The 27,785-nt window shown below is 37.6% G+C and overlaps 1 protein-coding gene across 4 annotated transcripts; it reads left to right on the top strand.

Moving 5' to 3' along the window:
* The first annotated feature begins 1,605 nt into the window (after nt 1-1,605).
* Nucleotides 1,606-22,377, top strand: pecam1a (platelet and endothelial cell adhesion molecule 1a). 4 transcript variants are annotated; one of them, XM_030142310.1, is made up of 16 exons: nt 1,607-1,760; nt 1,870-1,893; nt 2,717-3,010; nt 5,738-6,034; nt 7,814-8,074; nt 8,161-8,442; nt 11,829-12,125; nt 12,236-12,517; nt 15,764-15,896; nt 16,059-16,126; nt 16,234-16,287; nt 18,630-18,719; nt 18,836-18,892; nt 20,101-20,123; nt 20,236-20,298; nt 22,047-22,174. In XM_030142310.1, the coding sequence occupies exons 1-15, from the start codon at nt 1,703-1,705 to the stop codon at nt 20,266-20,268; spliced, it is 2,253 nt and encodes a 750-aa protein (XP_029998170.1). In that variant the 5' UTR covers nt 1,607-1,702; the 3' UTR covers nt 20,269-20,298; nt 22,047-22,174. The 4 variants fall into 4 exon arrangements, 3 of the variants coding, with proteins under 3 accessions (XP_029998170.1, XP_029998169.1, XP_029998168.1); XM_030142309.1 differs by lacking the exon at nt 20,236-20,298 and having other exon boundaries at nt 22,050-22,377; XM_030142308.1 differs by lacking the exon at nt 20,236-20,298 and having other exon boundaries at nt 22,047-22,377.
* Nucleotides 22,378-27,785: the final 5,408 nt, after the last annotated feature.

Below are 27,785 nucleotides of genomic sequence, written 5' to 3'. Positions count from 1 at the left end.
TTCACAAGTTGTATGAATCAATACCTCGGAGAATTGAGGCTGTAATTGCCGCAAAAGGCGGACCTACACCATATTAAATTATATTTTGTTGATTTTTTAAGGTGTTTCCATTATTTTGTCCAACCCCTGTAGGTGCTTGTTGTTAAACACCGTTACCCATAAAATTGAAACAAAATATTTTTACCTCTTCTCATGAAATTTTTGTGACAATATAATTTATTCTTGATAGATAAAGTGGAACTGGGACTCAGTATGTAATCATTGGAACTGATCAAACGTGATATACTGGGAATAAAAAGAGTCTGAAAACACTATTATTCGAACTTTATTCAAAACAGTGTAGTTCAGTGGATGTGATTGAGTGTAACAGTGTTGTATCTAATATTACCATGCAGGTGCCAGAAAAAAATAAAAAAAATAAAGGACTGCTCTTATATAGTGCATTTTATACACCTTCATGGTGCCCAAAGCACTTTACAAGGCCTCACATTCACCCATTCACATACACTAGTGTTGCCACCATGTAAGGTGCTACCAGACCCTACTGGGAGCAATTTAGGATTCAGTGTCTTGCCCAAGGATACTTCAAAATGTTGACAGTCGGAGCCAGGATTCAAACCACCGACCCTTTAGTCATTTGACGACCCACTCTACCAACTGAGCCACAGCCACTCCCAATGTCTATGTAAATTAGAGAATCATGAACAAAAACTTTTTCCATAATTTGATTAAAACTGTGAAACTTATATATATTTTAGATTAATTACACATAAACTGATATATTTCATCCTTTTTTGCTGACCACAGCTTATAGCAATCAATGATCAATAAAAAAAGGATTTATAATACATCAATTATTATTATCATTTACACGTTTAATGCTCGGTTGAGGCTCCTTTTACATGAATACAGACTGGCATGGAGGTGATCAGCCTGTAGCACTACTGAGATGTAATGGGGGTGATTTACTTAAAATTAAATATTCTAATATTTTGAGACCTTTTTTTGGTAATGACAGTCATGACTAGAAAAGCCCTCAGAGAGCGCAGACAGTCGTCGTTGTCGCCCCCCCCCCTCCCATCACCACTAAAATTTAATCATTTGTTCCTTGTGCCAGTATCAACATTTACTGAAAATTTCCTGAAAATCCGTCCTTAACTTTTTGCGTTATCTTGCTAACAGACAAACAAACAGACAGACAAACCCCAATGAAAACATAACCTCCACCATTCTACCTGGCGGAGGTAATAATACATTTTGTAGTTTATATATAGTCTAGAATGTCATCTCAGAAAATAAAAGTTGAAAATATAAATTGTGTTTTCATGATAGTCTACATTTTCATTACAAATGCATGAATTCCCCAAACTTTTTTAATTATCTTAAAGCTGAAAACGTTTGAACATTTGTACAGCTCCTTGGATCGCTGCTGAAATCTCTCTACAAACTAAATGGTAGGTTCCTGAGGAAGTGAGAGCGATTTCCTGGTCAGTCAAGCAGCACCAGTAATGTGTATGATAATGATAAGATGAGGAACTCCCCCCTCGCCTTGTCCTGCCACCACCAAGAGTTTGTCTTCCACACACTCCACCTCTCTCTTCCTTTAGCCCTCCTCCCCTGTCCTTCTCTTTGCCCTTCTGGCCTCCGTCTCGTCAATCCTCCGCGGCTGGATCTTAATCTCACAGCAGTACCTTCACTCAGGATGGACTCCAGACACCCAAATCGACTCCTGCTGCTTCTTTCCAGCCTCCTTCACTTCTGTAAGGACCCACTGTTGCGCTGCTTCAGGAATAATTGTTCCTTCAGCTGAATATAACCTTTTGATTCTCATTTGTGCCTTTTCTTTTCCTTCCCTCTCATTAACCTTAGGGCAGTGTACCACAGGACAGTCATGTAAGTAGCTTCATTAAACTCTTTACACAATGATATAAGACAGTCTTATTTAATAATTGGTGTGCAGGTTTGTGGTTTCTCAAATGCTTCGACAGTTTGAGGTTACTGTATTACACATAAACCCTATTTTTAACCTCACACGACAAAAAGAGTTATTTTTACGAGATATTAGCGTTGTGATATGCACTATTGGCCTCAGTGATATTTTCACATCTGTAGTGAGATTCCTTGAAGCTCTTTTTAGCTGTCAGAGATGAAACTGTAATTTTGCACATCAGTATGAGTATAAATGAAGCTTTGATTTGGTCCTCTCTCCTCTCTTCTTACCGTGGCCATAGAAACAACTGGTAGTTTTAAAATCAATAGATTCCAAAAGGTCACGTTTCTTTCTATATATACTTAGTTATTGGCAGGTCAGTTGGGACTCTCACAAACTCTCCACAGCCTGGTGCCCATGATGTGGACTAACTGATTGTTTAGCAGCTGTTGAGACAAGTTACACTGTTGTTGTTGCTGAAGGAGTGCAGAAGCTGGGATAAATCAACAAGGCTCTCCCAAGGGGAGGAAAGGGTCAGACGTTGTTTGTTGAAGCTTTTTCCTTCCTTCAGCAGCACCTGCTTGCTGTGCAATAGATTGGAGGCTGCCGGCTCCTTCCTCCTCACTTCACCTTTATTGTTGGGAGAATAATAGACTTTTATTCTCATAATGTATTACTGTCTCAGCACCTGATGTTTGTTTTAGCTTTAGTTAAATATCAAGTCTGTTTTGATAAAGTCATAATGTAATATGTGTGTATCTGTGTGTGTGTCTGTGGACCCTAAAGCATACATCATAGACTCCATTGGCCTTACGATCCTACCCAGCAGCACGGTTGACAGTGGGACACCGGTGACTCTACACTGTAAGGCCAGCGTCAGCCATGACACCTCCCTCCACTTGACTCAGACTTTCCTGTTCAGGCGTAACGGTGTGACCATTCACACCGCTACGACCACGGATGACACCGTATTATACGAACTGGGCCCAGCCAGGGCCGCTGACTCTGGCAACTATGAATGTCAGGTCACAGTCAAAGAAAAGCACAAAACCAGCGTGGAGAAAACCCTCACTGTCACAGGTAAAGCTGAGGAGGTCACACTGGTACAATATTTGTCATAATGTAGACATGAATGGGACAATTAGATTATTCTCTGGTAATATTTGACTGGTAATAAGTATTAGATCAGGGGTGTCAAACCCATTTTAGTTCAGGGGCCACATTCAGCTAAATTTGATCTGAAGTGGGCCGAACCAGTAAAATAATAACATAATAGTATATAAATAATGTCAACTCCAAACTTTTCTCATGTTTTAGAGCGAAAAAAGTAAATTTACATTATGAAAAGGTTTACATCTACAAACTATCTTCTCAAAAGATGTGAATAACATGAACAAACTGAAAAAAAATAAGTGTAATTTTAACAATATTCTGCCTCAGTTTATCATTTACACATGTACATTATAACTTACAGGTCACAGTGGATCTACAGATACACAAAATATTTAATAACAGGAAGAATATTGTTAAAATTCTACTTACTTCTCTTAAGACATTTCAGGTTGTTCATATTTGTTCAGGTTATTCACATTTTTTGCGAAATTATACTTCGTTTTAGTGTAAATACATGAAAATATTTACATTTACAAAGAGAAAAATTTGGAGTTGTCATTATTTCTATGTTATTATGATAGTATTTTACTGGTCCTGCCCACTGGAGATTGAATTGGTCTGAATGTGGAACCTGAACAAAAATGATTGTTAATTTCTTTGTGTAATTTTTGCATTTCACAAATTCATCCCAAGGGCCGGACAGGACCCTTTGGCGGGCCGGATTTGGCCCCCGGGCCACATGTTTGACACCTCTGTATTAGACCACAGGTGTCAAACATGTGGCCCAGCGGCCAAATCCAGCCCGCCAAAGGATCCAATCTGGCCCGTGGGATGGATTTGTGAAATACTAAAATTACACTGAAGATATTAACAATCAAGGATGTCAAAATCAATTTAATTCAGATTCCACATTCAAACCAATTCATTCAATTCAGATCAAGTGGATCAGACCAGTAAAATACTGTCATATTAAACCTATAAATAAAGAAAACAGCAAATTTTCTTTGTTTTAGTGTAAAAAAGTAAAATTACATGAAAATGTTTATATTAAAAAACTGTTATTTTACAAAAAATGTGAATAACCTGAAATGTCTTAAGATAAGTAAATGCAATTTTACCAATATTATACCTGTTACTAAATGTTTTGTGTAATTGTAATGTAAATTGTAATGCACATGTGTTAATGATAAATTGATAATCTGAGGCAGAATATTGTTAAAATTGCAGTTGTTTTTCGTAAGACGTTTCCAGTTGTTCATGTTTTTCTGATTTTTGTAGATGTTAACAGTGAAAAAAGTCAAATTAAATTATGATAATGTTATTTTACTGGTCTGGCCCACTGGAGATCAAATTGGGCTCAATGTGGCCCCTGAACTAAAATGAGTTTGACACCCCTGAATTAGACAGTAACAGCACACCAGTGGTTTTGCATGTTCAGTGCGTAAGAAAATAAACACTGAGAAAGCATACTAACAGATATTGCCACAAAGGTAATGCTAGTTTTTGTTACAGTACAGGTTGAGTTGTTGTTTACACCACTGAGGAGATGTTAAAGTTGGCTCTGCTTATAAATATAACTTTACGATTGCAGAATATTTGACTTCCATGCTGGGTTGTACCAATAAGGATTCATTTCTAATCCCACTGAAGCCATGATCTAACTTAAAAGTGTGTTGCACCATACTCAAAATGAAAATAGATACAATATAAACCTATTATCAAACCTCAGTCTAGTTTTGCTCTAAACCAAGAACACATTTAATGATGTTGCACCAGAACTTTAAACTGCAATCCAGTATTAAGTTGGACCTTGAATAATAAGAAGGTGAACTCATTTTTGCTTGCTGGCATACAATTTGACATTTTATTAAGAGTACAGAGCAAATGACATAAACATTTTTCACCATCTCTTATATTGCACTTAAATGGGCCAACAGTATGTAAATTATTTACTGTAGATTTGCATCTCGATGTTGCGTAACCCAAAAAGATCCAGTGTTACTTTTGTGGCAGTTCCCAAATGAATTTTTCTCTCTATTTAACCTTTCTTAAGTTATTTATCACCATTTATTGCAATATCATCCACTGTATTTTGTGTTTTTTCGATGAAAATCAGGTATTTTCCCGTATTTATTTCACTGATCATGTGATGTTAATAAATGCTCAGATTAAAGTTATTGTCATAATATCAGGAAAAGAGAAAATGAAGAAAATGTGACTTTTTCAACAAAATATATCATTAACTAAGCTTAAATCAACTATCTCCATCCACTGTCATTCATAAACTCCACGGGTTTTACTGGTGAATCAATGTTGTAGAAGATGACAGTGTTTCCACGGTAACTACAGAGCCTCTGAACGTCCAAATGGGTCATATCTGATGACCATGAAAAGATGACAAACTGCATTTTACACCAATTATTTGCATGTATTGATAGGATTAATGGTTAAACAGGTATTAAACACTTTAGATCAGTAGGTGGTTTTGGTCGAGGGTGGATGTTTGGGTCTTTGTGGGTTAAACTCTATTTCTCTTGGATTTACAAAACACAGATTAGTTTTAATTGCGTAAAAGAGCTGGATTTGGATTCACTCATTTTAAACACAGGTTTGCTGAACTCTGACTAGAGCCGAGATTACATTTTCAAAGTAGACTCCCAATAGACACCTCAAACGGCGCTTTTCTCTCCTCAGGCCTACAGACGCCCATTCTGCAGTTGAATAAGATTACGCTTTTTGAGAGCGAGGAAGTGATAGCCACCTGCAGCGCTCCAGGTGAAAAAGGTTCCCTCATCTTCAACTTTTATCAGAGGTTCAGGACTGGGGAACCACAGCAGATCAAGCGGGTGGTCTCACAAAGGAACGCATCAGAGACCAAACTGGCTTTGAGACACATTGGAGACAGCCACCTGTACTGTGACTATGGGATTGCCTTGGTTCCTGACGCTGGGCACTCCAACCACAGCAATGAGATTCAAGTGATTGTAAGAGGTGATTAACTTAGATACAAACTAGTCCAAGACAAGACCGAGATCACAGGTGTCAAACATGCGGCCCGGGGGCCAAATCCAGCCCATCATAGGGTCCAGTCCGACAGGTGGATGAATTTGTGAAATGCAAAAATTACCTTAAGGTATTAACAATCATTTTATTTCAAGTTCCACACTCTCAAAAATAGAGGTATCAGCTTGTACCTAAAAGGGTACAAATGCTTGTCGCTGGGGGTGTACTTTTTTGAGAGACATTTCTGTACCCTTTCGAAATGGTCCATTTTTGTACCTTAAGTACTTTACATAGAAAGAAAATTCTCACATAGTTGACAATGTCATGATGTTTAAAGTTTGAACCGGTGGCCTAATTGAGAGAAAAAAAAAAAAAAAAAAAAAACGGCATAAGCAAGCTACGACATCAAGACATGGAGGTGTGAATGAAAACTTGATAAAACAGAGACTATGGCAATAATCAGAGGTTCTAATAAGCTAAATAAATTGTTAGGCTATTATCATTGAGCTAATTGGGCCATTAAATTAAAACACAAATTATTATTAAATATAGAGTAATTACAGTATGATATATAATAAATAATGCGCTAAGCCTAATGTTTGAACTATAATTAGGCCTACTGTTCAGTTCTCCTAGCCTATAGCCTATTCTCATGGTCTACACACATTTTTTTAATGCTGCAGGGTACCTTATAGTACAAATTTGTACTTTACATAACTTTGGACCCTTTTTGATAGTCTAAAGGTGCACTTCTGGCCTCCTAAAGACCAATATTGTACTTTTGAGAGAACATTCTTAAAAAATGTACTTATAGGTACATAAATGTTCTGATCTCGTACCTCTATTTTTGAGAGTAATCATTCAGACCAGTTCAATTTAAACTGGGTCAGGTCAGTAAAATACTGTCATAATAACCTATAAATAATGGCAACTCCAAATTTTCTCTTTGAAAATGTAAATATTTTCACGTAATTTTACTGTATTTACACTAAAAATAAACTATCATTTCTCAAAAACCATGAATAACCTGAAGAAATGTGAACAACCTGAAATGTGTTAAGAAGTGCAATTTTAAAATATTATGTCTGTTACGAAATGTTTTGTGTATTTGTAGATCAGCTGTGATCCGTAAGTTTTAATGTACATGATAAACTGAAGTGGAGCTGCAACCGATTAATCGACTCGAAGTGATCCAAAAAAATCATTCAACCACAATTCTCCTGAATCAAAGCTTTGTTTCCTTCACTTCTCTGCTGTTAAACATTGGTTCCGCTGTTGTGTTTCACACGGACGCTTTTTGTGACGCACAAAGAAGCTTCATTTCGGGAAAACTGCAATAAATATTTCCCTTCAATCAATTCGAGGTGATTCATCGAATCGTGAATTTTTGCATTCGCTTCAAGCACCTAATCGATTAATCGGTTGCAGCTCTAAACTGAAGCATAATATTGTAAAAATTGCACCTTTTTTTCTTAAGAAATTTTAGTTTATTTATGTATTTCACATTGTTTCAAAAGGATAGTTTGTAGATGTAAACATTTTCATGATGTAATTTTTGACCTTTTTCACTCAAAAGACATAAAAGAAAGTTTGGAGCTGACATTATTTATGGATTATTATGTTATTATTTCACTGGTCCAGCCCACTTGGGGTCAAACTTGCCTGAATGTGGCCCCTGAACTAAATGAGTTTGACACCCCTGACCTAGATACTTGAACAGCTGTAATCAGCATATGTAATTGACTGTCTTCATTTGGTTTTTTGCAGCATTGTACATTTCCCCCATCATGAACATCCTGCCCTCCTCAAAAGTCTATGAGGGGGATATTATTGAGGTCGTCTGTAAAGTTGTTAGTGCACTAAGGGACGTTGAGGTATTCCTGATCAAGGACAAGACGGTCCTCAAAAAAGCCGAAATCAGCCTCAGTCATCGATTCACAGCACAAGAGCATGACACTGGGGAGCTTGTTTGCAAAGCAGAGTGGAACAATGTGCAGAAGGAAACCTATCAAGCAATCTCAGTCAGTGGTAAGAACTAAATATTCTCATGAACTGCAAAAACGTACTGTACGCAAGTAGTTTCATGCTTAACTTTTGCTGTTCCACCTCAACAGAGCTGTTTTCAAAGCCGCACCTCACCTTGGAGCCCACGAATATATTTGAAGGAGACCGGTTTAAACTAACCTGCTCTGTGTCCATTTACGTTCCCGAGAGGATCAGAAATGAAACTCTGCAATTTGCCATCTACAAAGATAAATTAAAAATCAGCAATGAAGCAACGTATACTGGCCTGGCTCAACCCAACGGACATGGCAACTACACCTGTAAAATCCAGGCTTCATCACTTGGACACAGTTTTGTAAAAGAAAGCCAAACACTTGTTATTAAAGCTAAAGGTAAGTCATCATACATGTACAGAATTACAATTAGTGATTTATTTTGAGCATGCAATGAAATTTAACAATATATATGAACAAGCAAAACATGAAAAATAATACAAAATCAACAATCAACACAATCATAGACAGAAGAACAGCACAATAGTTTCATTTACATGCCCGAAAAGAGGTGGTAAGAAGATTCAACATGTAAGAAATGGAAGGGAAAGGTACAATATGTAATATGACATGTAGCGATCACTTTTTTAGTCACCATTTTTACTTATATTTATGATAGTAGGTTACAAACATTTCTACGTAGAGGACTTGTATCAGATTTTCCCACTAAAATTTGTAAATCATTAAAAGCTCATAAACCATCATCATTAAACAGATCTTTAAAAACATTAACTCCCCTATTTCTCCACGAAGGGAAACAAAAAGGTGTTTTGTTAATAAGAAGGGAATAATTATTAAATATAGGAGAATGCTTGTGCCACTTTAGATCTGCATCAGCATATTTCAATGCAGTGAGTTTAATTCTAAGCAAGTAAGAAATGATAGGGCCTGGGCATGATCTGGCTTCTTTAGGTGGTATGTTAGAATACACCAAGTTTTGAAGTCTGTAGGGTTGAGAAAGATTTTCCTCAATTGGTCTCCAGGAGGCAGAGACATCAGGATCAAACCATACAGACAAAGGTCGAAGCACAAAAGACCAAAAGTATATCTTGAAGTTTGGTAAGGCCAGTCCTCCCTGTCTTATCTCACTGAAGGGTCTTTAGCTTCAAACACACTCTTTTCCCATTCCATACAAATTTGGATATGAGAGAATGTAGTTTTTCCCAGTAATCATTTGGAGGTGCAAGTGGAATCATAGAAGGATAAAAAATGTATGCAGGGGAGTACATCCATTTTGACAATTGATACACGAGCTTGAAGAGAATTTGATAGTTTTGACCAGTGTCCAATATCCTTCTCAGTTTGATTATATATATTTTGAAAGTTATATGATGCTATGTGAAATATGGAGGGGGAAATATCAACACCAAGGTATCTGAACTGCCTTACTACTGGGATATTGGAAGGTATTTGTGTTTAATGCTGAGTACTTCAGTGCTTCTATTCTGCACTAACTACTATTAGCTTAGAAATGGAATCTGTCAATAAATGACTCCCAGCACAACATGGACTCCACTACAGACTGCACTTAGGGATGTTCAGTGTATCAGAGCTTCCACCTTGTCATTAGCAAATGGGCATCATTTCTTTTAAAGGTTCAATATGTAACATTTGTGCATGATTGTTTATTGACATTTGTACATGATTGTTTATTGAACGTTTAAAAGAAGTCCTGCTGTGCTGTTATTGATTTACAGTTAGTGCATATGTGCTTACATGATATTTTTGCTGAAGTCTATGATGTGCTGAGAGCCAGAAGTTTGTTGGTGATAGTGGGCTCCAATTCTAAGTCAATAGTAGCTCGTGTTGGATTACTGTTGTCACTGAAGAACCGGTGGGGACTATTGAGTTTTCTTCTTAGGATTAAGTGTACAGTTGTTACAGACATCAATTATTACCTCCGCCAGGAGATATTGTGATCACCTTCCTTTGTGTGTATGTTTGTTTGTTTGCGTGTTTGTTTGTTTGTTTGTTTGCAGCTTTACGGGAAAGCTATTATGTTTATGTTTATGCATTTGGCAGACGCTTTTTTCCAAAGCGACTTACAGGGGAAAACCAATCAAATCACTCAATCAATCAAATTTTATTTATATAGCGCCAGATCACAACAAAAAAAGTTATCTCATGACACTTTATATATAGAGTTGGTCAAAACCAGACTCTAAGCCAATTTACAGAAACCCAACAGAATCCTCCAGGAGCAAACACTTGTGACTGTGACAGTGGAAGGAAAAACTTCCCTTTAACAGCAGAAACCTCGAGCAGACCCAGACTCCTGGAGGATGGCTATCTGCCTTGACCAGTTGGGGTTAAAGAGAGAGGGTAAAGAAAGAGAAAAAGAGAGGGCGATAGAGATAGAGATAGAGACTGTGGGAGAGGGGGAGAAGGGGGGAGTAGGGGGAGACACATGGAGGCAGTTGAGGATAAGTGAGTGATGATGATGATGAAGGCAGAAGAGAGAAAACCATCTTTACATCAACTATTCCAACCATCTTTACAAAATTTTACTCACACCTAGGCCTAGGCCCTGGGACGAACCCATTAAATTTTGGGCCAAGTAGGCCAAAGTTCAAGGTCACAGCAAGGTCACAAAATCTCAAATTTTCCTATCTCTCATCATTGAGCAATTTTCAAAAATTCATAAAAATTTTAAAACGACTCCGATTAGCCACCAATTTGATCCACCCATAGTTTATCACAATATCTTGTATCTGGCACAAAATTGTCCACATCCACTGTGGAATGTGGACTCTGTGGACATTTCAATTTAACATTGAAAATCCCATTTACGACACATTTTTCATTACAATTCAACAAATATTGATTGGAATTTAATATAATTTGACATAAACATGACTGGTACCAAGCTTCAGCTTTTTCTGCTGTATGGAACAACCTTGAAACTGTTTAATTTAAAAAGAAAAAGTCGATCCACATATGCACACCATTCGGGGTGCTTGATGGAGGTTTGCGTTCGCTCAACACTTGTAAGCTTTGAAATGATTTAAATCTTCTTCATACTCAGCAAGAACAGAGAAATTTGTTTGTTTTCTTGAGGTGGCAAGAACAGGAACACAGTTAGTTCTGGCCTGGACATTTCATACTTAAAACTCAAGTGCCAAACACCTGCAAGGTCCCCCGCTCTTCTGCACTAGCCATGCCTACTTCGAATTTTTTTTTTTTAATTTTTTTTTTTTTTTTTTGACTTGTCTTGTCCAGCATCATAACAGCAGAACGGTAGTCTGGCTGCCTTTTGGTGCTGAACAAATTTGCTTTGCTAAGGGAAATTCATAAAGTATATGAGGCTCCCCTTGATATTCTACTCTTTTTTTATGAGTTTTGTTGAACCACATTTCAGTGCTGGACCTGACATGGGGTGGGACAAGAAAGAAGAAGGTGGCAAAGACCCTCACAAGAACATATCAACAATACAAACAATAACAAACAATAACCTACTTTGAATTTCTGACCAATCACACAACAGTTCTTAAAGACTGCATGAGAAAATAGTTCTACTGGGACGATGCGTCATGAACAAGCTGCGAGACATCCCAAACCAGGGCGAGTGTGAAGGAATTTCTCTGTTTTTGCGGAGTATGTAGGAGGCTTTAGCTCACATCAACAAACAACCCACTTCTAGCACAATGCCACCTTCACGTATAGCCGAAAGTATTCTTCTTTGTATCCTGCTCTTCATGGACTTGTATCCTCTCTCTCGTCTGCAGTTCCTGTTTCCAAACCTGTGTTGAGTGTGGTGGGACATATGCTGGTGCTGGGAAAACCCTTCCAGCTGCTGTGTCACAGTGACAGTGGGACTCTGCCTATTGAATACACCCTCCATGGGCCTGGCAGACTGCCTGAGAGGAAGGTGCTGAACAACACAGGAGAACGGGCCATCTTCAACACCTCAGCTATCACCAGCAGTTCTGACCTGAACCGCTTTTTATGTCACGCAAAAAACAAACAAGGCAATCCACCGGTGATATCAGGGCAGCAGCTGCTACGATCGACTAAAATCATCGGTGTGTTTAAAATGATGATGATATTTATATTATTCATATTCATTATAATATTAATTATTATTCATATTAACGCAAAACACTGCAAATTGTAATGATTTTCCTTTTTGCAGAGCCTGTGTCAGTGCCTCTGTTGACCACCGTCCCCAACATTGATGAGATCTCTGAAGGCCAAGATGTAACACTTTACTGCAGTGTTTTGAAGGGAACACCTCCCATCACTTTCACATGGTACCACACCGAGACCAAAGAGGCTCTCTCTTCCCAGAGCTCCCCAAAACTGAAAGCCGCCCATGTTATTAACAATGTCCAAGGAGCGCACAGAGGGGGATACTACTGTGTGAGCAACAACCAGGCCAGTGAATCCAAACAGAGTGCTACTGTCAAGATTGGAGGTGTGTATTCTTTTCTGTTTATATTTGAGTTTGGGTGGTATTTATTTATTTATTTGTATTTATTTATTTAGTTATAGGACAGTGTGTATTGGCATTATGTTGCATTCCAGGCCGGTTTTTGAGCCCCTAAGTCATGACTTCAAACCATGACTCACAACTTTGTAACGTCCAGGCAAGTCACGCCAAACTGCCTGAGTGCAAGGAATTGTGGTAGCAAGATGTAAACAAACGAGCATGGTGGAGCATACGTTATGCTCATTTACAATCATTTCTATCGCCAAAGGTGCTTGTTCCTTGCTTATTTGAGGGAAACAGAGGAGTAAAAACGGTACATAAGGCAAGAGAACCTGTTATACCTTTTTTTTTTTTTTTTAATGTTATTTGGATACGTATTCGGTATTAATTTATTCTTGCACTCAATGGACTGAAAACTAGCTAACGCTACAGTAGCTGGTGATTATGCAGAACATTTGTGGATAAATAATGTCAGAGTAATACCTTGTTTTAATAAACAATTTGCATAAACACCGCGTCCATGGGGGCTGCCATTGCTACGTGACGTCAGAGCTCGGAACTGGGAGTACATCGATCTAGAATGAGTTCACGGGTGGGAAGTCACAGGTTTCACTGCCATTCCAGTGCATTTTCACCAGTAGAAGGTTGGAAAAACACAAGTTACGGGTTGCCTGGAACGCAGCATTAGTTGCAAAGAACAAGATGCATGCACCAGGTTTAACAGAGAAGCTAATTTCCATCTGGACAAATGACCAACATAATAAAACATCACATAGATTATGAAGTACTAATACACTGGAAGACACTGGGGCGGCCATGGCTCAGTTGGTAGAGCGGGTCGTCCAATAACCGAAGGGTTGGCAGTTCGAATCCCGCTCTGTCCTAGTCAGTCTGTTGTGTCCTTGGGCAAGACACTTCACCCTCCTTGCCTCCAGTGCCACCCACACTGGTGTATGAATGTTTGGTGGTGGTCGGAGGGGCTGTAGGCGCAAAATGGCAGCCACGCTTCTGTCAGTCTGCCCCAGGGCAGCTGTGGCTACAGATGTAGTTTACCACCACCAGAGGGAGAATGTGAGTGCGAATGAATAATGGGTCAATAATGTAAAGCGCTTTGGGTGTCTAGGAAGGTGCTATATAAATCCAATCCATTATTATTATTATTATTATTATTAAGAAAAATGTTAAACATGACAGATACAGGAAAGTCTGCTCAGGCTGAATGGTTACAGCCAAATACATAAAAAGGGGCAGTCTTCGAGTTTAAGCAATTTCCATTGTCAAAGACACCCTTGTCTTCCCCCGAGTCCGTTGATGAAATTCAAAGAGAGTCAAGAAAAAGCCGTTCTTCTAGTAAACACACTCGTTTATTGAACAAAGGTCTTTAGAGAACCAAGCTTAGTGGAACGCAGTCCACTTGGTAAGCACCCAAGCAAGGGTCTGAATACATGTGGAAATACAGCAAGTTACATTGGGATACTGTTCCCGCCAGTACTTCCTCTTTTCGTTTCTAGGGGATTTTCACTTATATCTGATTAAATCCAGTTTCGCTTTCTGGTGACAGTTGCTGACACCTGTGTTCTGCTAACCCCTGATAAGTTCACGTTACTAAATTAGCAGTCGTTTGCTCCTTTCTGCACTCAAGTGGAAAAGTATTAACAGGAAGGTGTACCGCAGTTATGTGCATGTGCAGTAGATCAATAATGTAAAAAGCATGATATAGACGTACAGAAATGTAATATAAATCATGTTTCGACTAATACATTTTATCACCATCACCTCATATTATTGCATCAGGTCACATCCTGTAGATTGTAACACTCTGCATTCATGTCAGCTTCATTTATGTTGGCTCAAGCTCCTCATTAGAGAAATGTTTTTAGTCAAGGGGATAGCAGTGGACAATTTTTCTGCTTAAACATAATATGTGATGGTAGGGTTGTAGTAGAAGGTCTTCATCTCATCTCAGATTTAACCTCATTTTTACTCACTCTTGTCTTGTTCAAATAGGATTCAGGATTATATGTCAAGACCAGTCAAAACCACACCTGCACTAAACAACCTGCGCATTCTCTGATTTATTTATTAAGCTCAATTTCATGATTTGATGTTTTATCTCTTACTCAGATTTAACCCTTTTCACTCATGTCTAAATTTATTTTTTATTTTTTGTTATTTTAGCTGGGGCAGTATTTAAATTCTGCAATGCAACACTTCCTGTTAAACTTTTTATCAGCACACATTAGCAGAGCTAGCTAGCTAACTTTAGTAGTCTGTCTATGTACCAAAACTGTTCAGGACTCAACCAAAGAATGTATGTTGAAATTAGCTGTACATATACTACCCACCTTCAAATATACTATTGTTTCAGGGTACAAATATCGTTTCGCATTCAGGATATTATGGGATGTGGCTAATGCAATGTTAGCTTAGCAAGATAATAAGGGGAAGAGACACCTGGTGACAAATTTTTATTGCTAATTTTCAGTTTTCTCCTCATGTATATGGTTCTGGCCATGACTTGGGTTTGGTTTGATTGGGTTTAACAAAAATAATGCTGGATGTCATCCACCATAAAAAAAAGACAGAAAAAGTCCATTCTGAACTACAAACATGGCAGTGCAACATGGTGTAAGACGACCTGCTCACTATAGATATAAATGGTTCATTGTTGTTAGATTATACAATCAATAACATTACTTTGAATATTATATTGTATTTCTTTAAGTCCCCTTCAAATTTGACTTTTCTTCCATCAGATTTATTTAAAATATTTTTCCTGTATGAAGGTAAGAGGTCTAAATGCCTAAATATTTGTGGAATAAACTCTTTGAATAATGGCACTTTGAAGATTTGAGGTTGACTGCTGTTATTAATGTACCAAAATGTTGTATAACACTAAGGTGATTTGTACCTATGACTTTATTAACTTTTGATAACATTAATCAACCTACTGAGACTTTTGTTTGTGACATTTTAGAAGCTTATGATCAATAATAATATATCATTCAATACAGAATTTTGCTCAAAAAATAAAATGAATCATACATAAATACATAAAATGGTGAAGGTCAGTAATGAGCTATTATCTATAGAATCCATGTGGAATTCGTCTACGGTCAAACCTGGATACTTGAGTCTCGAATAATAACCTGCTGAGATGTGATATTTTCCAAACTATCTGTAGTTGGACTACTTAAAGCAATTCTTCTCTGACTTGTATACATCTTACAGTGAAGTTGGCTGGTTGGAAAAAAGGTCTTATTGCAGTCTTCTGCATCCTGCTCATACTGGCCTTGATCCTCGTCATCGCCTTCAGAAAACGTCTTCTTCATTTCAAGAGAAAAGGAACTGCTGAGCTGTCAGTGTGAGTAACCACATTCCTCTTTTATTTTTTTTTTATCATTTTTTTTCACAGATCAGTGTTTTAAAGTCAAAGTAAGAACCAACTACAGAGGGCATTAAGGTAACGCCCTGAGAACTTCCTGTTATAAAAAGCTTTTTGTGTTTTGTGTCCACCTCGTCTCAGCAAGTCAGCCAGCACCAAAACAGAGCGTCTGAGCCTCACCCAAGCAGAAGTCAACAATATCGCCAATGGTAAGACATGGAGGAACAGGGGCATGGGAAAAAAATGCAAAAACAGTGGCGTAGACTGATTGAACGTACTTGACAACTGAGGTGATGTTTTTGTGCCCTCTGTGCAGTAACTCCAGGCATGATGGGAAAGAGTGTTTGGAGTGAACATGTATCAGGCTCTGGTAAGAAATATTTAAGAAGTGTTTACATTATTTAAGCAGGTTTTAATAGTTTTATCATCAATAGATGTCACAAAAAGACCCCCAAACGTGTTGGTTCATTGCTTAATGTATTCCACACTGGTTTTCAATGACAGTGTAACCCTGATATCTTGTTTGGGTCTCCGGGGCTGTGGGTAATGCGGGTTACAGTGGTATTCTGATGTTGATATGTTTTGTTGTCTTCCGTGCTAATAAACGGCACCAAACGGCAGGACAGTTTCAGCATGCTTTATTAGCAGCAGCTCAGCATGACAACCCCTGCTCGCGCTCCATCACGGACTTAACTCTAGTGTCACCCCAAAACGGGTCGTACTACAACCAATAAAGAGGAACCAAAATATTAAGAAAAGGCAAGAGAAACATAATAAAAGAATATATAATATAAACTGACTAAATAATTAATTAAATAATATGTAAATTACAACATAAATAAATGTCAATATAATAAACAAAAATTAATGATTTGGAAATAAAATAATATTCAAATTAAATGTTACAACAATAATATGGTGGCCGACAAGGGCCAAACACATTTTAACGGCCCAATGCATCTCAGTTTGAGAAAACAGCTGCAAGTAAAGAAACGATTCACAAATTCAAATACAAGTATAAACAAGGTACAAAAAGAGAAACATAGTGCAAATGAAGGAATGCGCTGCAAGAAACAAAAACAAATGCATAATCATCAAATGAAAAATGCTGCATAACCAGTCACTTCAACGATAGTGCTCCAAACCTGCAGCCAGCCAGCGTTTACAGACAACAGACTAGTGTCAAATAGAATCAAATAAAAGTCACATTACCACACTATGCCGTAACTTCAATTTGTTTGAAACACTGTCAGTCAGCTGTTCTCCATCTCTCCCTCTATCCTGTGTGTTTCTGCATTGAACTGTTCTGATGACAGTACCCCCTACAGGTTTGGAGCACTTCCATTGTAGTGACTGGTTATGCAATGTTTTTTGTTACCACCGCCAAGTGAAACAGTGGAGGTTATGTTTTTTTTGGGGTTTGTTTGTCTGTCTGTTTGTTAGAAAGATAACTCAAAAAGTTATGGACGGATTTGGATGAAATTTTCAGGAAATGCTGATACTGGCAAAAGGAGCAAAATGATTAAATTTTGGTGGTGATCGGGGGGTTATCTACCTTGGCGGATGTCTGCGCTGTCTGAGTGCTTTTCTAGTTGCAGATGTTTTCTTGGTTTGAATTGTTTTGTGCTTTGCACCGTTTCTCTATTTGCAGAGCATTTGATGAGTATGCATTTGTTTTTGTGTCTTGCGGCAAAATTTTACCTCCGCCAAGGAACAGCGGAGGTTATGTTTTCATCGGGGTTTGTCTGTTTGTTTGTTCGTCTGACTGTTTGTAAGATAATACAAAAAGTTTTGGACGTATTTGGATGAAATTTTCAGGAAATGTTGATACTGGCACAAGGAACAAATGATTAAATTTTGGTGGTGATCGGGGGTGGGGGATTTTTTTTTTTTGTTTGTCTGTCTGTCAGCAAGATAACTCAAAAAGTTATGGAAGGATTTTGATGAAATTTTCAGAAAATGTTCTGTTGGAACAAATGATTACATTTTGGTGGAGATTTGGGGGAGGGGCTGATCTGCCTTGGCAGAGGTCTGCGCTCTCCGAGTGCTTTTTTAGTTTCATTTGCATCACACTCCTCTTTTTGTACCTCGTTTAGACTTGTGTTTGAGATTGTGAATTTGCATTATTTCTGTACTTGCAGCTGTTTTCTCTAACTGAGACGCATTGGGCTGATGCAATGTGTTTGGCCCTTGTTGGCCACTATACAATAACCTTCACATTATATATAACATATTTTTTAAAAAATGCTTAGTTGTGTTGTAGTGTATTTTATGCAAACAGTGAATCTGGGATACAATTATTTCAGTGCAATTTTTAGTCGCTGATGATTTTACTAGGATTAGGATTTAATTAAAGTACTGTGCACAGATTCTTGGTAATGAAGAGACAAGTTGTGACCTACTGATTAATTTTTTTAAATTATAGTTTTTAATCACTAACAGAGCACAGTTGTAAAGTGGAAGAAAACAAGTCCATATTAGGCTTTTTTGTGTAGTTCTCTAGTGTTTGGTCCATATTACGTCCATATTAAGTCCATATTAGGCTTTTTTGTGTAGTTCTCTAGTGTTTGGTGTCTATTTGTGACATTATCTATATAAATTCCCTACCGTTATATGAATATCGTCCTAAGTACTATAGATTTCTAGCCCTTTTTTGGACTCAAGTAAATGCAGTGCAATAAAATATTCCTTTGTCAATGTACTGTGCTGTAGAGTCGGATGACCAGAATAGTGTAACGTCTCCAGAAAAGCTGGAACCACAGTACACAGAAGTTCAGACTAAACAGGCTGATCCTACCAGAGGTAAGTCACCCACCATTCATCATTTTTTCAGTGCTCTGACCGTAATAAGATTATAAAATTGCAAAATAAAATGTCAGCCTTTGTCACCACATAAACTGTGTCTGAAAATTTTGCAGCTCCAGTAACAAAGGGCACAGACACAGTGTACAGCGAAGTGAGGAACTCCAAGCATGGTACGACTAACGTCTTCTATTTCGATCCTCTCTTAAATTACACATCTAGAGAAATCAGGTCAATCTCTGGTATTTGAAAAAAAGCGCCAGGAAACAGGTTCAGCACTTACTGTAAACATCAGCATTGTTAGTGAAAGAATGTCCCATTAAAACAGAAGGCCCAGCCGCCAGGTGTCCACGTCCTGCTTTCGTCAAAGAGAACTTCCTGTTCTAACAATCAGAGCCAAACAGTATGTACATCCGTTAAGACTAAGTCAGCAACATGCCCCATTGTTTGATTCACTTGGGGAAACGCTTGTCCATTGTTTGCTCATTGGCTCCAAACCGCCTAAATGTCAGCCATATTGGCGTCAGACAATGATGAAGCTGAGGTAAAGCAGACAGATATAGCATCTAGCATGTGTTTTTACTCTAATAACTGTCCAATAACTGACCTTATTGATATTTATTCACACGTAGGTGGAAGCTTATTATACGCTGTTGTCCTTAAAGCTGAAATAATTTTGTTTTCAGATAAATTCTTCCTTTTATTTATGCAGATCAGGAATCACATTTGACCTGATGCAATGATTACGTAATGAGTCCAATTTGTACTTTATATGTCAAGAATAAATCACATTGTCACAGAATTTTATGAGAAGTGGTAAAAAAATATATATTTCCAACTCTATGGACAACAGTATAGTTAAGGGAAACTAAGATTAAAACCAAAACCAGCAGTTACTTCAACTGAAATTAAAATCAAAACAACAGTTTTTAGATAAATGAAAGCTAAATATAAACAATAATGAACAATGCAACAAAAGCCCAAATCGGATAGATTTTCCAGTAGAATCTGCATTGTTTTTCACAGTGTTAATGGTTCAAATATTTCCTTAAGCTACCACTGGTTTTGTTCATATATTTTATGTTATTCCATCATCCTTCCACTTTAAGCCTCTGTAAATCAGTGCTTTCCTCATAATACCCCAAAAATTAAAACATAACACTGAAGCTAATTGCAAATTAAGCTAAGACTAGTGAGTTTTTCAAAATAAAGATTAAACTGAAACTAAACAGAAGTGAAACCCAAACAAAAAGGAACACTCTGCTGTGAATGTGTGTGAGATGATAAGCGTCTGGTTTCCTGGGAGCGACTCATCCGAGCGATGATGACTGTGCAAGCCCATCTTTAATCCTGACTTTTCCCTCTGGTTTTGTTTTTGCAGGTGTTCCGGAACAAACCGATGGTGTAAGTGGAAACACAATCAGACATCTTCACACGCACATAAACCCAGCACATGCACACACAAATGAAAAAATGTGCACTCACATACCCATGAACGTGTTGTGTCTTTGCTTAGAGAGACCTCTCATGGACAGACAGAGTACAATAAGTGGAAACCCTGTGTATTGTTTGTAGACAGGTAACACAATGTATTATACTACAATTAAAAATCCATAATTTGCTTTGTCTAACCAAAAGGTATCAGTGGAAGGCTGGCATATATATATATATATATATATATATATATATATATATATATATATATATATATATATACAGGGTGGGGAAGCAAAATTTACAATATTCTGCGGCAGGGATTGAAAGACAGTGTATGACCAATTAGTTTATTGAAAGTCATGAGAATTTATTTGCCACAAGAAAATTTACATAATAGAAAATGTTTTTATTCTATGTGTCCTCCTTCTTTCTCAGTAACTGCCTTCACACGCTTCCTGAAACTTGCGCAAGTGTTCTTCAAATATTCGGGTGACAACTTCTCCCATTCTTCTTTAATAGTATCTTCCAGACTTTCTCGTAATAGTTTTGCTCATAGTCATTCTCTTCTTTCCATTATAAACAGTCTTTATGGACACTCCAACTATTTTTGAAATCTCCTTTGGTGTGACGAGTGCATTCAGCAAATCACACACTCTTTGACATTTGCTTTCCTGATAACTCATATGGGCAAAAGTTTCTGAAAAGGTATGGATAATAGTGTTAGGTATGATTATGACATCAATTTATGTAGGGTTTCGAAACAATTGACGTAGTGCCTGCTGAGAAAAAACAACTAAATGTTCATTGTAAATTTTGCTTCCCCACCCTGTATAAATATATATACATATATATATATATATATATATATATATATATATATATATATATATATATATATATATATATATATATATATATATATATACACATATACATATATACAAGTTGGTATCCATAAACACTTAGTGCATTATGTCAGTTTCATACTCTATACCGGAAATTTATTAAATAACAGCATTCTTATCCAATAAATATATCATCACTGTCGGGCAGAAACCTCTTATGTCCAAAACAATTATTTTTCAGGAAACTGGAAAAACGATGTATATTCTAAATAAATGAATGGAGTTAAGGGGTGTAGTCATATTACTACTGGTTAATGAATGTGTCCACGCTTCTTACTGATGTCCACAACAAGTTTATTCTTCACAGAAGATAATGCAATGGTACACTGTGAAAACTAAATACAAACAAGAAAATGAAACAAGGTTTTACTTAAATTTCACAACAAACAGGTTTCTGTTAACATAAATTAAAAGTCATTTCATTCAATGTTCACCTGGATAACCAACAGAAAAACAGGATGGGGTGTAAAGCTCTCTGCTCTGACCCGCCAGATCTGTCCTTCTGTCATGCATTGTACTTCACTTTCATGTCGAGGGTCATGTGACTTACTTTGACCATGATGAACTTAACTTAATACAAAATACTTATTTGACTTTACAAAATACCAACTTAAGTTACAACAAATCAGATATTTATACTAATGTGCAAAATAAAATTAACCCCAAAAATCTAAAATATAATGGTCACCGCGTTGCCATAGCAACTTGATGACCTGCAACTATATCCGTTACAAGTCATGAGCTGTTTTCAACACTTTTCATTGGTTAAATATTAAGACTGACCAACAGAATTGTTTTCTGACAAAAAAGAAAGACCAAACTGGACTTAAGAGGTTTCCACCCGACAGAGATGATGTAGCCAGAGATAGTCAACAATAAACCTTCATTTAGTCATACAGGCTGATCCAGGTATGAAATGTCTGTTTCAGTAACCAAGTTCACATTAGATCTTGTACAATTTGTGCACCCAACTTTCCACTCTCAGCAGGGATCTGTGGAATATGCACAACTGAATCACGATGCACAGTCCAGCAGTGACCACGGTAACCATGACAACCACGCTGTCCAAGATGACCACCTAGATGAGATTGACAACGTTGAGGATGTCACCGATGCTGACCACTGAGAATGAAAACATCAGGATGTCAGCTAGATCCGGAATATTTATTCCCTTATTTATCTGGCTTATGAACGAAGCTGGAGTCTTTTGTGCTAAAAAGACCTTAAGAAAAACTCTTATCATTTAGTTTTTTTTAATATTTTTATACTGCTTTAAAAAAAAAAAAAAAAAAAAAACATTCCAAACAATACATTTACTTGCTCTGCCTGCGAGGAAGGGCAAATAGAAATGTTTTGATGAATAGAAGTGTTTGTCTTTCCTTCTCCGGCTGCTTTCTTGCCAGAACACAGAGAAAGGATATGAGCTGTGACTCTGAAGGGGAAAAGACATTCAGATGTATATCCTTCCACTGACGGCAGAGGTGACAATATCTGAAAAGGAAGACGGGACTTTGAAGTCAACAGAGTAGTATTATGTCTCTTTGGTGTAGTTAGGAGTACATTCAAACCCCTCTGCTGTTCTATTTGTCTAAAGCAGGGATGACAAACTCATTGTGTGTCAGAGGCCACATTCAGCCCAGTTTGACCTCTGGACCAGTAAAATAACAGCGTAATAGCCTATAAATAATGACAACTCCAAATTTTTCTCTTTGTTACAGTGCAAAAAAATAGCTAATTTAAAAACTATCCAAACAAAAAAGAAGTGAGTAACCTGAAAACCCTGAAATTTCTTATGAAAAATAAGTGCAGTTTTAACAATATTATGCCTCAACTTATCATTTATCAATGTACATTATAGTTTGGGTCTACTAAGGCACAACATATTTAGTGTCAGGTAAAATATTGTTAAAATTACACTTAATTTTCTTTAGACAGTTCAGGTTCATATTTGTTCAGGTTATTAACATTTTATTGTTAATGTAAATATTTTTATAATTTAATGAGGTTTTGTTGCACTAAAACAAAAACCATTTGGAGTTGTCATTATTTATAGACAAAATACATTGGACGCCATGTTTGCAATGAGTTCTGATACGGGCTCTGATTGGCTGCAATGTATTCGGACCAATCACAGAGCTTCTTACTCAGACCGATTTAGGAAGGAGAAAGATGACGGCCGCTAGCAAAGTTGACGCTGTGTGCTCATGTGTATTTAGTCGAGGTGCATCAATATCTACTTTAAAAAGGTAGAACATTATATATTTTGATATTTTTAAACCTCATTGATGTATTCCGCTTGCAAATTTGTAGTCACCAAGACCCTCCACAACCAACTAACACAAAAAAAACGTCATCGGCCCACTGACTACTATGATGTAAATTTTTTTCACATTAAACCAAGAAGAAAATTTGGAGTTGTCATCATTTATAGGTTATTATGCTATTATTTTACTTGAGATGATATTGGTTTGTATGTTGCACCTGAACTGCTCCTGTCATTTCTGCACTTTACAAATTCATCCTGTGGACTGGATTGGAACCTTTGGTGGGCCGGTTTTGACCTGCGGACCACATGTTTGATACCCCTGGTCTAAAGCGCTAGAGGACAGGCTTAAGGCCACGCTGAGTGGAAACTTAATGCCATCTGGCTGTGATCTCCTTTAAAGTGAGGGGCTTTTATTGGGCTGCGACAGCATTAGGACATATCAGTTGCATTTTCCATTATCTAATGTTTAAGTGCATAATATAACATGAACTTATTCAAGGTCTTCATACACATGTTTAAAGGTCCTATGATGACTGTTTGCTGCACAAAAATGTGAAATAAAATACTTTACAGCAAAGGATGGGATATTTTTTCTGATGTTTAAGGACATAGAGAGGATACACTTTAGAGGTTACTAAAAAATGTAATGATTTGTATTAACTGTGGGAAATCCTACAAGGAATAATTCGAATTGTTTGTGTCGTGCAGAACTGTCAGAGTTGCACATTATATAATGCAGCTAATGCATTAAAATGACCAGCCTACAAAGTGAGACGGAAATGCATTTGGGGAAATTCAGTTGCCCTTCAGCTGAAATAAAATTTAATTAACAAAGTTCTTTATAGTACTGATATCCAAACTCTCAACAGCAAAGGGAGGTCAAGTACTAAAATATTACCCAACAAGAAGCACTCGGAGAGCGCAGACCTCCGCCAAGGCTGATCAGTGCCCCCCCCCCGTGGGCCCCCCCACCCCCGATCACCACCAAAATTTAATCATTTCTTCCTTATCCCATTTCCAACAAACCCTGAAAATTTCATCCAAATCTGTCCATAACTTTTGAGTTATGTTGCACACTAACGATCAGTGGCCCCCCCCCCGTGGGCCCCCCCACCCCCGATCACCACCAAAATTTAATCATTTCTTCCTCATCCCATTTCCAACAAACCCTGAAAATTTCATCCAAATCTGTCCATAACTTTTTGAGTTATGTTGCACATTAACGGACAGACAAACAAACAAACAAACAAACAAACAAACAAACAGACAAACAAACAAACCCTGGCAAAAACATAACCTCCTTGGCGGAGGTAACTACCAAAATAGCAATGAATCAACACTATGTATCCACAGACTGTATCACTCACAGAATAAAGTATAAAGCTCCTTGTTTACACACATGTGTACTATGGTATCATTATGTTTTCCTCTTCAAACAAAAATGCTGACCTGGTTATTTAGATAGTCTGTTAAATATATAATCCTCTTGTGCTGTCAGCTGATAGTTTACATTTTAACTCAGTTAGTTTAGCTCTGGTTTTATACAGAAAACAACCACAGTAAATCCACAAACCACCTGTGTTGTCAATATCTGCACTAAAGATATTGGTAACACTTTATATTAAGACACGCATAATTAATAATCAGGAGCTTAATTCTTAGTTAAGGGTCTAGTAAGAGCAGAAAAAGGTATTAATTAACTCATAAAGACCAGGACCACTTTTGTGTCACTTCCTAAATGGATTTGTCTCTCTATTTACACTTTCTTAAGTAATTTATCACCATTTATAATAATTTTATCTTCTGTATTTTGCATTTTTTTCAGTCAGAATCAGGTATTTTCCATTACTTAATTTGTTGTTGTTTAGACCTTCATAGGCCTCAAAATCAAAGTCACTCATATAGAAGAAATGCTGCAATTTCATCATCAAACTCCATTCTTTTCATTTATATCTGTGTCCAGGGGAGAAAACAACAACAAACAGTGCTTCTAGCTTTTGTCACGTTGTTATTTTCTTTGCCTCTAAAAGTTTTTTCTTAGTTATTCTCATCCCATCTCATCAATTTTTGACTCTGCTCAAAAGCCCCATGGTGTTAGTTTTCCTCATCATGGGAAACCAACAGAGTTACTCACTACTCCCTCTAGCGGTCACATAAATGTGCCAAACCAACAATGTGAATATTTCCAGTTCATTTCTCTACAAATCAAATCAGTGGTCTCCTTGTTTTAGTTTTAACACTCACATATATTTGAAAGTAGAAACACAACATATAGCCCCTTTAAAATTAAAGTAAAACAAATGCATAGTTTGTTGGTTTGTCAAAGAAGAGTCATGAAAATGTCGTAAAAATATACATAATAAATTCAGTTTAAGTGTAAGTCATTGATTGAGATGTACACTCTAGCGCAGTGGTTCCCAACCTTTTTTGGCTCATGATCCCATTTTAACATCACAAATTTCTGGCGACCCCAGACATACAAAACGGAGACATTTTTTTTTGCTAAAATTAATTTGTTTTTGATCATGTAATAGTTTGCTATGCTATGTTGCAAAAAAACATTAATTTTAGAGGACGTTATGCTATATAATGTATATTATTATGGACGGAGGCAGAAAAGCCAGGTGTAGATTATTGCACAAACTGAGAATTTTATTTTCCTTGGTCAGGATATGTACAGTCAGTCCAGCTTGGATTTACAAGGCTGACAATTAATACTGAACAAACAAGAACTCAAACTATGAATTATGAAAGAGCTGCAGCATCTGAAACTGACCACAATGAACATTTGAAAGATAAACAGTAGCACAGTGCTTCAGTTTCAGCTTCAGAGTTTGTCATGTCTTTTATGGATTATGATTGTCTCTCAACTCACCATATATTTTTTATTTGTACGTTTTTGTTTTGTTTTTTTATCAATTACTAGAAATTTTAGACGACCCCATTTGAATTCCAGGTGACCCCCCAAGGTTGAAGAACACTATTCTAGTGGTAGTGGGGATAAAGGATCTTCCATGACATAATTGCAACATTTTATTTCTGTGAGAGATTTTAAGAAAAAAGTCTTCATTGACCTGAGAGTAGAAGTTGCACAAGGAGCAGCAGTAGACAGTAATGTTACATAACAAAGCAAATCATCATATTTTTGGCATAAAAAAATCTCCTTTCAACATGTTTTCTAGTTTTGTTCAAGTGCGGCTCCACTGACTCAGACATTTTTCTTGTGTGCCAATATTACCAGAGGTGCAGTGCCATCACTTTATGAATGACATAACGAATGGGGACAAGCTGGGGGAAATTATCTCTCTGCGGCACAGGACTTTAATTTGCTGGAATGGGCTCCATACATCGGGTTCATCCAGTTCATTGCAACCGCTGCTGACAGTGTGGATTATGCGGAAGCTCTTCGGTCCACTGAACAGAAGATCAAATCCATGTGGGAATCTGTAACACCTGACACCACGGCAAACACCAGCAGCCTGCTACTAATTCACAGACTAACATAGAGACGACGCTATCTATACTGTGTGCGTCTGCTCAACTGTATATGTTATTCAAACTCAAGTGCCCCCCCCCACCCTCACCCTCTGAGCTTTGATCACCACTGTACCCGTGTTAAGACTTAATGAATGTGTGCACAATATGTGGCAACAGGGTGTGATACAGTATTTCAGGGGTTTGCACCATTCCTTTAGGAACCCCAGGCGTATACACTGAATTATACGTGTGCTTTTTGCTCTCTCCTGAGCCCACAGAGGCATCCGTGAACGGATATGCCCTCAGCTCAAAGGTGCCAAAATGAAAAACTCACTGCTGCTCTGAGGATAGAATGACATCTCCGTCGGCTCATGGATTATTAATCACATTACTTAACCAGGAGCTATGACATGAGGGAACATCATATTCTGTGCCCCATAATCATGCACACCGGAATTGGCATAGTGTTATATCAGCGGAGCGACTTATATATGGTATCACAGATATTAGAAATAGGCTGTTGTCTAGGGTTCCAACAAATGTAGCCTAAATTTGTATCCATTTTCTTTTTTTGACTCATATCACAAAGCAACAGTTACATGCAACCTAGTTTCATGTTTGTTTGTGCTTCGTATAAAGCTGTGCATGGGAAGAGGAGAGGGCCTTAACTGCATTCTCTGGTTTATTTAAGACGCTGTGCACTTTGCCCATGCATGGTGCTGCTCTGCGCTCACATCACGGCTGGCTGTCAGCTCTGTCAGTGCGAAGATGCTGGATTTACTGCTGTTCCAAAAGCCACGATGTGTGAGGTCATGCACCCTCGAACATCTTTGAGATTCCTATTACAAAGACATGGGCTGCACACAACGCAACACATCTTTCACAACCAACCCCAGACAGGAGTTCTATCACGATCAATGCTTGTGACAGCGATGTGGTAATAAAGGAGAGGGGCATGACTAAGGTGAGGGTCTGAAGGTC

This window comes from Sphaeramia orbicularis, chromosome 8, assembly GCF_902148855.1.
Source record: "Sphaeramia orbicularis chromosome 8, fSphaOr1.1, whole genome shotgun sequence".
In the NCBI taxonomy this organism is placed as follows: domain Eukaryota; kingdom Metazoa; phylum Chordata; class Actinopteri; order Kurtiformes; family Apogonidae; genus Sphaeramia; species Sphaeramia orbicularis.
The sequence above is the reverse complement of the archived record's forward strand: the minus strand, read 5'-3'. Positions and strand labels throughout refer to the sequence as shown.